This window comes from Heteronotia binoei, chromosome 2 (genome assembly GCF_032191835.1).
Source record: "Heteronotia binoei isolate CCM8104 ecotype False Entrance Well chromosome 2, APGP_CSIRO_Hbin_v1, whole genome shotgun sequence".
NCBI lineage: Eukaryota > Metazoa > Chordata > Lepidosauria > Squamata > Gekkonidae > Heteronotia > Heteronotia binoei.
Window position 1 is genome coordinate 68,190,882 of NC_083224.1, and position 12,007 is coordinate 68,202,888.

A 12,007-nucleotide genomic window follows, 5' to 3' on the forward strand; every position below is an offset into this window, starting at 1 on the left:
CATTTTCTGCCTTTGGGAATTCAACGTAATGGCTATCAAGCTATGGCTCATGTTGGCATGAAGTTTTGGTTGGCTTTCACTGTTTGCAGTGAAGTTTGAATTGAATTAAAGCGGATGTTTAAAGAAAACATCCACAGCTGCAAGGACCAAATATCTATGCACACCAAAGGCCATTGACTCAACACACTTCCAGCTTTTAAAAAAATTCTCCACGCCTGCTTTGTCTGAAAGCAGAACATAAAGATAGCTTCCTGCAGCTGCCACAATTTTTCTACCTTCTTAATGTGTAATGAATTGCTCTGGCTCAGACACTTTTACTGTTGCTAGGGGTTTATTTCAGATGCTGCCTGAAATCTTGGAAGCCAGAGGGATAGAAGTTGCTGTTGTGTTGGCCTTTTGAACAGGCTGGAATCTTCCCAAATTTAAGTCCCTTGTTGATTTTCAGGTAGAGATGAAGAACTGCTTCACAAAATAAAATTATGTCAACACAAGCAGGCTATACTTGTCATAAAAAAATGCACGAGGTGACCCCCATTATGGTGAGCTGCAGTTCCAGTGAAACGAATCCCCCCTTTGCCTTTTCTCATTCAATATTTTAAGCCACACATGCTAAATGTTTGAATAAACTAATAATAAGTTTAGCAGAATGAAATAGTTATTTTTCCTGGGTTTTCCCTAGTTATTTTTCCCTTCAGGCTGCATGCAGGGGAGGGGGGATGTTCCCTTAGAAAGTGAGTCTGTCAAAGCAAACATTCACCTTCACTTTCTCATTGAAGTACTCTGTTTCTATGTGCATGGAAATTTTTCATGGGGTGGGGGGAGGAATTCAGACATGTACTAACTAGTTCAGCACAACAAAAATTCTATTCCATGACGGTTCAGAATATCTACACTGGCCCTGGACTGACACCACACTAAAACTCCTGAGACAAGCCAGGATTTAGAAATGTTTCATATGATAAACCCTGCATCGTCATGATGCTTTCAGATATTTGCTGAACAGCCAGAAACGCAGAAAGGAACTAATCCCGAGGTCACAGCCATCTTCCATAAAAAGATAGTCTTACTCTATTCATACCCATGCATATCCACCCATCCCCTTATTAAAGGATTTCAGTCCCAGAAAGTACTCATCAATCACTCAGTCTCAGACATGTCCTCACTTAAAATCATTTAGCAGTGGCTAAAATTAACATAATAATCTTTCAAGTTGAGTAGGCAGTAGGAGTGGGGGGAGGGAGAAGAAGGGAGATGGCACCTGTCCTTTCGCTGTCCTTGTAAACCTGGCAGGCAGCAAAGGGTGTATTCCTGCTCAAAGATTGCATTGATCAGGAATTTGTGTATAAATTAGAATATGACTGAGTTACAAATGTTGTGAAACACAGCAACCAGGAGATGATCCTACATATTCTTTCCACTGAGAACCATTGCATTACTCACACTTTCATACACACAATCAGCAGAAGCCATTCACAAAAATAAAGCTCTAGAGTATCAAAGATTTCAGGTTTTCACGGCTGGTAACATCATTAGGGTTTGTAGAATCTTTCGGGATCAAGTGCCGTGTTCTACTGGAGAAAGTTTTCCTTCCAGGTCTGAGCGCCTGCTCCGGCTGCAACGCCACTGAGGATGTTCTCCGCAGCTGAGAATGAAACGTCTGGAAGGAAAACTTTCTCCAGTAGAATACGGCACTTGATCCCGAAAGATTCTACAAACCCTAAAGCTCTAGAGTCCTTTTGCATTACATTGCAGACCATATAGAAGCTTCTGCTGGTACCCAGTAAAGTGGTCCCTTTCCCAAGCCCAGTGAAAAGGTGCAGGGACGTTATCCCAATTTCAGAAATTGCACCTAGACACAAGTCAAAGCAGATTTTAACCTAAAAAAGGCTTCTTTCTCCTTTCCTTAGACCAGAATATTCTCTTAATGATTTCATCATTACATCAACTGTGAAAGTTGCTTTACACTTGGGCTGTGCACATCACAGAAAGGGAAGGAACTGTGTGAAGATGTCTGCCAGCACAGCTTTTGTTTTCCTTCTTCTTGAGCTAGCTACATTGAACCAAGGAAAGATAGGGTACAGCTTTCGTGGTTATAGATCAAAAGTCCTCCAAAATGGACTTGGCCCCCACTTGGCATGGCCCCCACTGTGGTGTTCAGAAAGTGGGTGGGACCACTGTAAGGCAGGGATTGTTACTGGCTGCCCTCATTCAAATGAAAGGGTTTTCCACTAGGAGGGCTGGTAAGCAGTGGGGCATTCCTTAGTCAGTGTATGTGGTTCCATTCCTCCTTCAGGCTTTCCTTCTTCTGTGTGGAGATATTCCATTCAGCACCACCTTTTGTGGCAGCCATTTTAGGTTTGGCTCTGGCTCATATGGCAACCATTTTGAGTATCACTCACCACCCCTTCTGAAAATCCCAAAGGTGTCCACGGGCTCAAAAAAGTTGGAGGCCCATTATAGGTACTGGGCTGGAGCAAAAGGTACTCTTGTTTGAGCAGACCCTTGTTTCACCCTCAAGCTGCAACCAACACCATTCCTGATGGTCCCCTAAGCTGCAGCAATGAAGGGGAGGTACTGGGCAAACCTAGCTTAGCTTGTGGTCCTTCAGATCCAACACAATAGGTACAAGAACCCAGGTTCAAATCCTCACTGTGCTTGATGGGTGATCTTAGGCCAGTCATACTCTCAGGTTAACTAACCTACCTCACAAAGTTGTAAGAATAAAATGAAGGCAAGGAGAATGGTCAGCTACTTTGGGTCCTCATTGCGGAGAAAAGTGCAGTACAAATGAATTAAATAAAGTGCATTAGAAGAGCAACACAGTGCTGGCCACAATTGCGTGTTTCACAGATAAACACAAGCAAACAAACAACTCAGCATTATGTGAGCAGCTTGTTCATTTCCAAGCAGAATGCCAACAAACACAAGGGTTAAACCACTCGCTCAGACTATGCTGTCTCTTGCTATGTAAGTTTTTAAATGCAGCTTATTGTTACACATCACATAATAGTGTGTGAGTGGGAGGAGAGGCTTCAATGCATATCAGGTGTGAAAGAGAAGCTACAGCTAACAGTGGAGAGAAAATGGATCACTCTGGGCTGTTTGGAATTTCTCTTGGAAGGGTGATTTCACACAGAAACACACCAGCAACCAAACTACCACAGAAAATCACCCAGCTGTGGCAACAGCCCTGCTGTTACTTGCTATGTATAGGAAACCTTCTTAGTGATGTAACCAACTGCACTGAATAAGATACAATGTTGGGAGTTGTATCTAAGTTTCCAAGCAGTTTTTTTCTTTTAAGAAGCAACTACATTGGCCTCTGATTCAGATCTGAACTCCAGCTTGGGTGATGGCAGTTAAGCTTTTTGGTGTAGTGGTCTGAGCAACAGGCTTTAATCTAGAGAACAAGCAGCCAGCTGGGTGACCTGGTGTCAGTCACAAGTTCTCTCAGAGCTATTCTCTGGAGAGCTCTCTCAGCCCCACCTATCTCACAGGGTGTCTGCTGTGGGGAGAGGAAGGGAAGGAGATTGTAAGCCACTTTGAGACTCTGAGACTGGTATTTCTTAAAGAGAGCCTGCTGGTCAAAGTGCTTTCATTAATAGAAAACATAGCCAAAATTCATTACACACCTTAAATACGAGTAGCACACACACATGCCCCCCCCCGAAAAAAGCCCCTTTTTTTTTAATGGACTACTACTTGAAAGCCTCCTATGTATAGAAAATGAGCCTTCAGAAACTTAGCTCCAGTGAACAGGCTTGAAGAAACATTGTTGAAGTAATATAAAGCCACTATAAATTATTTAACAAGCGTTACTTAAAAAAAAATCACTACCAACAACTATGGAAGCAAAACTGAGGTTCCTGTTGAGGAGATTAAATTTTGTTCATTTATTAATCTGTTTTTCCTATTTGATGTATAACTAAAGCACCATCTACAGGCAAAGAGTATAGCAATTTTTTTCATAGTTGGAATCAAAATTAAATGACACTGTAGTCTTTTTCACAGTAACAAATCTCACAATTCTGCATCACTTTCAACTCTCCACTACCAAAGATGTATCAATAAGATTTGTTTTTAGTGTGAAAATACAGATTTTTCTAATAAAATAAATACTTCTGGTATAACAACCCCCCCAATGAACCATTTGTGCTAGAATTCTCAACTCCATCCCCTCTTAATGCTAATCCAGGTACTTGGAGACCCTTGCAAAGGAGTTTAGCAGTGAAAAGAAGCATTTAAATCCCTCCCTGCCCACCAGTTCTCCCTTGAAAATCCCCTTCTCTTTTACATTTATTTTCCCCTCAGAGTTCGATCCCTGGTGGTAGCTGGGTTTTCAGGTAGCCAACTTGAGGTTGACTCAGCCTTCCATCCTTCTGAGGTCAGTAAAATGAGTACCTAACTTGCTGGGGGGAAAGTGTAGATGACTGGGGAAGGCAATGGCAAACCACCCCATAAAAAGTCTGCCGTGAAAACATTGTGAAAGCAACGTCACCCCAGAGTGGAAATGACTGGTGCTTGCACAGGGTACCTTTCCTTTCCTCAGTGATAGGCTCCAAAGCCAGAAGCAAGCTCAGCCAGAGCAAAAGACAGCCAGGGCTGAAAAAAGAGTTCTGAAGATAATAAGCTCAAACATTACTCCATGGGGCTTATGGATTTTCACATGGTAGGTGAATATGTCTGTTCTGTCTGCACACAGAGACTCAACTGTATACCAGTGGTCTGAGCTTCCTGTGCAATTCTTGTTTTGTTCCTTCTTGAATTAAAAAAGATATACATTTTACACAAATTCAAACATCAAGGCATTCAAAATGCAGCCCACTGCAAATGCTGTCCTGGGTTCTACATAGTTAGCAGTGCAGTATGTTTGTTTTGTATTACACCATTGCTGGTTTCAGTACACGGGGCATTGGGTGAGTCACCATTATGTGCAAACTTAAAGCTCACATTTCTACCTGATCTCCCTTTATTCCCATTCTTATTCATGCTCTGTGCAAACCTATCACCCCTTCTGTTTCTCTCCTCCATTGCTTTGATCTCCTTTGTCCTCTCTACCACCTTTCATATCAACTCAAGCATACACACACAATGTTAAATGAACAAAATCCCTAACCAGTTAAGCGGCCCATTAAAAAGAAATTAAACTACAAAATCACATATGGATTGGTCTAGACATTCCAGAGGGGTAGCAATGTTGATCTGAAGCAGCAAAACAAAGTTTGAGTTCAACAGAATGTTTAAGACCAACAACGTTTTATTCTGGGTACATGTTTTGGTGTGCATGCTTATACCCAGAATAAAACTTGGTTGGTCTTAAAGCTGCCACTGGACTCAAACTTTGGTCTAGACATTATTGTAGTTCTGTAGAACCTGATAAGAATAGTGGGTCTGGTTTGCTGATACAGCAAAAGACAAAAGAGCATTTCTGCAAGGAAACTCACCAATGCTAATCTTTACCACTTCATCCCTGCTACTACACCAGGTACATGCAGCGTTAACGGGAAACAACCAGGCAGGGCACAGTTTTAGTCAAAATGTCTCACTACTGAAACCCATGATGTCAGGCAGTGCTAATTCTTTCTGGCTGCATGGACTTTCCATGGCTAGGAACAGGCGAAGTCGGGGTCCCCCTAACAATAAGAATAGCCTTTTCATGTCATGAGGGCATCCTTTGCACTGTAATTCTGCAAAGGAGGAAGTACCCCTGCAAAACTCTTTAAACCAAAAATAAATACATAAAATACAGACCCCTCTTATTCACCACCACATTAAAAATATGATTAATTCAATCATATGATGTGTTGAAGAACCATATTAACTAGTTGAATAAAACCTATTTTTAATGTTGCTCCAGTAAACAGTCCTCAAACGCCACCTGGTGGAGATAAAGCAAGTGATCAAGCATAGCATCAATATAGCTGCAGAGAATAGCTGTGTTGTTCTGCAGTTTTGCTGCTAGATTCCAGTCCAGTAGCACCTTAGAGACCATCAAGACCTTCTGAAGTATGAGCTCTCAAGAGTCAAAGTTCCCTTCATTTTATGAAAGGAGCTCTGACTTTCAAAAGCTCATACCCCCCCCCCCAAAAAAAAATTGTTGATCAATATATCTAATTTTCAACGTGTCTCAATATGTAGATACTTAACTTGGGACAAGAGCCATGATCAGACAAAGCAAATCTTTCAACAAATCTGAGCAAAGTCCTAGGTTTGCAGAAAAACTGAAATAAAAAATAACTTGTGCAATTAACCCTCCTCCCCAATAACAAAATAGTACCTGTACTTTTAAGAAAGGAGAGCTCATTTACCACTGTGTATGTGGGGGGTGGGGGTTTCTAGGTACCCACAACAATATTGCATTCTTCAATACTGCCTTCTGTCAGTGAGAGGGAAGGGGAGTGGGCAGGGCCCTTTGAATATTTTATAGGGCTATTTAGGCCTCGCAGTCCACCTCTGCTCCCTTATGCCTGCACTGGAGGGAGGAGTGTCAGATTAGGATCTGGGAGACCCAGATTCAAACTCTGCCATGAAAGACTGCTGGGTGACATTGGGACAGTCACACATTCTCAGCCTAATCTATCTCACAAGGCTGCTGTGAGGATAAAAAAGGAGATAAGAATAATGTAAGTTGCTTTGGGTCCCCCTTGGGGAGAAAGGTCAAGTGTAAACCACGTTAATAAACAACAAGTAAAGCTGAAGACTGGGGGTGGCATGGAAAAAAGGAAGGTTCTTTGCTGAGTGAGGAGGATAGGAAGCAGGGAAATGGGAGAGGATATGGAGGCTGCTAGTCACAAAAGAAATGTCTTGCAAAATATTAAGAATGAAAATATGAAAAGTCTGTCTATTTTTCAGTTCGCTCAGGTAATCAGATTCCACCCTCACTGTGTTGACTGCAGAACAAACAACTTTGGAGCAACTTACTGGTTACAGAAACACAACTCCAGTCATGCTTCACAGCTGGTGTGCAATAAAACCGCAGCACAATTCTGCAAAGCTGTTTCTCCCAAACTATTAAAAAGTTACAGTCCTTGTGAAAAGCTAGCAAGGCTAACTCCAACAATTAGATAAACTGGGGTGGGTGGGGCAGGGCTGGGAGGAATCATTCCATTGTTAACGCTTGAAGTAGCATTAAATCTCCCCAGCATGAAAGGATGTTTAAAGTGGCCCACAGAGCTCTTCTGCAGCATTACTTACAGCCACCAGGTGTCAGGAGAAAACTGCTTATTCGTCAAAAGCTGATTTTTGTGAGCTAGTAGGAATGGCTCAAAATAATTCATATCTATCCACACTTGGGAATTAACACAGACAAAAATAGCAGTCCTACCTTGACCATCATTTCTCTTGTTATGTTTTTCTCCACTCCGAGTCACAGCTCTGCAGCTAGAGCACATGCTTGGAATGCAGGCAGAACCCTGGTATCTCCACCTAAAGGATCTTAGGGACCAAGACCTTGGAGATTTACTGTCAGCCAGAGCAGGGCAAGAGTGAACTAGATGGACCAGTGGTATGACTCAGTACTAAGCACCTTCATTTGTTCCTTTCTCTTCAATCTCAAGGAAACTGAGAGCTAGAAAGCTGGTGTGGTATAGTGGTGAGACTGTAAGAGTAGGACACGGGAAAATCAGGTTCCAGTCCCTGCTTTGCCATGGAAACTTACTGGGTGACCCTGGACCTCACCACATTCAGCCTAACTCACCTCAAAGGGCTGTTGCGCAATTAGGGTGGAGGAGGGGAGAAGGGAGAATGATGTATGAAAGCTACTTTGGATTCTCATTACCGAGAAAAGCAGGAAAATATTTTTCTTTTCTTTTTAAAATGAATTTGTACTAAAGAGACCAAAGTATAACTATTAGACCTCAGAAAAATAAAGAAAACATTTGGAGTTTGAAATTCCAGACCTTTGCTGTTGGCTTAATAATTAATTAATTACAGTTTCATAATAGAATATGGGCATCCATTAATCCAGCTACATGTAGTAATGCACACCAACAGATATTGCAATGAAAGGAACCACCTTTCCAACCTTGGCCATAAGCCACTGTGAACTTTTATGGCACATGTCCCAACAAAGTCAAGTGGGAAGTATATAAGGTGTCACATTAATGTTTACTATTACACATTGTAAATTACCCTTCTAATCAAAGGCTGAAACCTGGAACAGAAACACACAAACAAAATGAAAATGTACTAAAATTTAATCATTCATAAAAGCTGTAATTTAATCTGTGACAGTAAAACACAAGAAGCAATATTAGAGTTGGTTTAGTATATTATATATTTCAGCTTTCAAAGCCATAGAAATCAGTTATCCCAGTTTTTTTCCTATAAAAGACCCATTTTTTTCAAAGCATTATGCACAATTTTAATTAGAATATAATGGCAGAATGAAAATAATGATATTCCGTAACTTTTTAAATATAAACTGGAGTCAATGACTTGGAAAGTTATTTGCTGCAGTGAGTTCAAAAGGTAAAATTTGTTATATCTATTATGATAGATATAAAGTATTAATTGACTGACCTTTTTTAGTGCTTGATGGGAGAAAAATTATGGTAAGAGGTCATTATGAAATTATAGTAGCAGTATCTAACATCTGAAATGCATCCATGCTCTTTGTATAATCATACAACTAGAGTCAATTATATTTATCACATCTGTTAATTGCTATTGCAAAGGAGAAGGACTATTGTCTTTAATTTCCAAGAGATATACACAGAGCAATTTTCTTTTTCCCCAGGGACCTTTGTGCAAACCATTATAAGATCGAAATTCTTCACATAATATATAAAAACAGGAGAAGCCTCTTCAGATACGTCATTAATTGGTGGTATAGTCATTTGAAGTCTGGAATGCTGGCACTTTCCAAGTTAGGCAACAGTTCTTCATTCCTGCAATCCTGACAAAAGGTAGAATTTAGGACAGATTAATTTTTATTTTTTAACAAGTTAAAGATACACAGAACTAAAGGTACTCTCTCAATATATTCTTAGAAGGAATGTTCCTTGTGGCAATTTATTATGGAAAGATATTTCACTGTTTAACTGGGCTCAAATCCAAGCACTCCGCTATTTTTTTTAAAGGACGATATAATTGGAAACTGGATTACTCAACTCTCTAGGCAGTGGCTTTGATTTAGCATGTGTGGAGTGGTTCTTGATGAAGAAAGCTCTCCTGCATCCCTCTTTAGTACTGTAGCCTACTGTCCCCAAAACACAGGTGCTGTGCAGGGGTTTAGTGGGCTGCGGGAGAGGGCGTTAGGGAAAATTGCCCCTTCCTTTTATGCTGGTGGAAGTGCCTTCTGCCAAAGGAAAGCATGCATAGGATTCAAGCCAAAGGTCTGTATATGGAGTGGGGTGGGGACAGAGAGAACAGGGAAGAGAAAACAACTGCAAGTCTTCAGTTAACGAGTACACACATTGGGATCAGTGTCCTTACTCTGCATCAGACGTAACACATTCTCATGCAAGTTACGAATTCTCCTCACTAAGTCTGGATACATATCTGCAGATAAAGACTGTGGCATGAGAGAAGGAGGCTCAGCCTTGCTGTGCATGATTTTTTCAACCTGAAACAGTCTAGCAGAGTGCTATTTGAGGAAACCCATGTATGCAAACAGAGCTCCTTAGAACTATTGCAGGTTAGGAAAACAGTGAAGAGGATACAGCTCATTCTCTAAATACACATTGGTCCTGATCACACATGTGGGAATTGAGAAGAACCTGCAAGTCCTGTGTGATTGTGTTACATCTGAGACAGGTTGGGGCCCCCAGGTAATGGACAAACTGGAACTCACAAAGCAGTGAGAGATAAAACTAGATGTCAAATACTAATGAGTCAACAAATAGGTACTTCAGCATTACAGAGAAATGTGTGTGCAGACCTCAGAATAGACAGAGATGCCATACTACTATTCATAATCTGTTCCAGTACTCACGCATACTGCATAAACACTATGGCTTTTAAAGCCACGACAATACCATGTACTTTAATCAAATCACAGAGTTGGAATGGACTATACAGGCCATCTAGTCCAACCCCCTGCTTGATGCAGGATCAGCCTAGAGGATCCCTGACAAGGGTTGTCCAGAGTTCCATTACTTTTGTCACTGGATCAACTACAGGGTGTTCTTCTACATATGTTTTTGTTCTACAGGCACCAAAAGCAATCTTACAATTGTCCAGCCTCTGCTTAAAGTCTATTTTGAGCCTATTCTCTATGCAGACAAATATGGACAAGGAGTACCCACACACATTATTACCCTCATCACGGAGCAGCATCCCAATCTCTTAAGACCAGGAGAAGACCATTTAGCTTTTACTGTCCAGTGAACATCAAGATCTATTACCAGGGAGAAGGGAAGAAAAGAAAGGCAAGCCTCTGTCATGTGGGCTTCCCCCCCCCCCCCGTGGGAAATTATTTGTTTAGGCAAGTCATGAGCTAAAGTAAGAGCCAGGTGGCTCCAGTTTCCTCTGAAAAGATGGTACTTGAGAAAGGGAACTAGCAGGGAGCATGAAGACAGAACAAATCATCTGTGAACTGCCAGGCCCTGTATCAAACTTACAGTGTGGGAGATTTTCCTCTTCAAGCCTTGAACCCTGAGGGAAAACTATGTGTGGTTCTTTTTGAGAACGAACAGGGCACAGAATGCTTGGCCAAATTACACAGGAAGGTTATTTATAGAATGTACCCAAAACTTGGAATGCTTGGCATTCTTTGCCAAAGGAACCCAGGCACCTCTGCCCCCAGCCTGTGAGCGTCTGCACATCACACACCGCAGCAAGGCCATGAAGTACCACCACAAGGCCAGGAAGACCACAACATCTGAGCAGAGGTTTCAGAGGGCCGGAGAATAAATTCCATCTTCTGGACAGTTGCTCACCTGGCTCAGAGCTGCTGCATGCTGTCGGTCTAAAGCAGCAGACATGATTTCTTTTTAGGCTTCTTCTTTTCCACTGGTGTTTTTCTATTTATCTGTCTCACAAGATCATAAAAGATCTGGGAGGGAAATCAGAAAAGTAGGAGTTAGAGAACATCTACCTCTTACACAATCCTATGCTGTAGTATAAAAGTTTTTGGTTAAATTAAAGGTGAGAAATAAATGGGGGTGAGAGGGAGAAAGAGAGCACAAGAGCTCACATGCATTGAAATCTTCTTGGCATTTCCTAAAGTAGAATCTGGGTCAGGCACCTTTAACCTCCTGTCCTAATAAATGCAAGGCTGTCCTAATTTATTTTTAGAAAGGCCCTCTTTCCTGACAGGGCTTCCCCGACTATGGTCTACTACAGCTTTTTTCCTGTGGTTGCAACAGAATGACAGGAAATGGTTTAAGTTAAGAGACACTATCTGATGAAAACCATTTCAGTACAAAGATGACAAAATTCTGTGCACATCTCATGCATCATCAGTTGCTGATCACAAATACCCATGTAAGCTTTGATCTTGTAACTGTCGTGTAGACCAGACTTACTTGAATGGAACAGACTGCTGACTGCTTAACCCCTTAGGAACTGTGCAATGGGAGAGGAGGGTCCTGTAGTGTTCTTTCTGGTCTCCTATGCTGTTAAACCATCCAGATTATCTGGAATGAAGTGTCATTATTATGCTGATGACCCACAATTCCAGGGGCAAACTGGCCATTAGAAGCACTGATGGCCTTCCACCCCACCAGGGCCAGGCTACCAGTTAAGTAGGAAGGTTTCTTCTTCTTCTCTTCCCCTCTTGGGGGGGGGGGGGGAGGGCAGGCAGACTGCCTCTCCCTCCCTCAGGATAGAGGCAGGGTCCTTTTTCCTCCCCAGCCGTGTCCCAAAAATTCTATATCTGGAAAGTTAATTTGGTGATTAGTGATTTTGATTTTATTTTGTTATGAACTGCTTTGAAAATGATCATAACCAGTAGCATAAACAGGCTAACAAATTCAAATGCTTTTTGTCTAGCAGATGAAAGAGTATTAGTAATAACCTCTGTTTTGTATGTCTTAATCAACTGGTCACATATAAGCCATCGGCA

At 41.6% G+C, this 12,007-nt stretch overlaps 1 protein-coding gene across 3 annotated transcripts in view; it reads right to left on the reverse strand.

Annotated features, from left to right (window-relative positions):
* Window positions 1-8,177: 8,177 nt before the first annotated feature.
* Window positions 8,178-12,007, reverse strand: part of RAP1A (RAP1A, member of RAS oncogene family) — a 155,957-nt gene continuing 152,127 nt past the window's right edge. For all 3 annotated transcript variants that reach the window (XM_060231233.1, XM_060231231.1, XM_060231232.1), the window contains 2 exons: window positions 10,881-10,996; window positions 8,178-8,896 (listed from right to left, as the gene is read on the reverse strand). In XM_060231233.1, coding sequence (XP_060087216.1) covers window positions 10,910-10,996 — 87 coding nt within the window. In that variant the 3' untranslated portion in view covers window positions 8,178-8,896; window positions 10,881-10,909. The remainder of the gene's footprint in view (window positions 8,897-10,880; window positions 10,997-12,007) is intronic.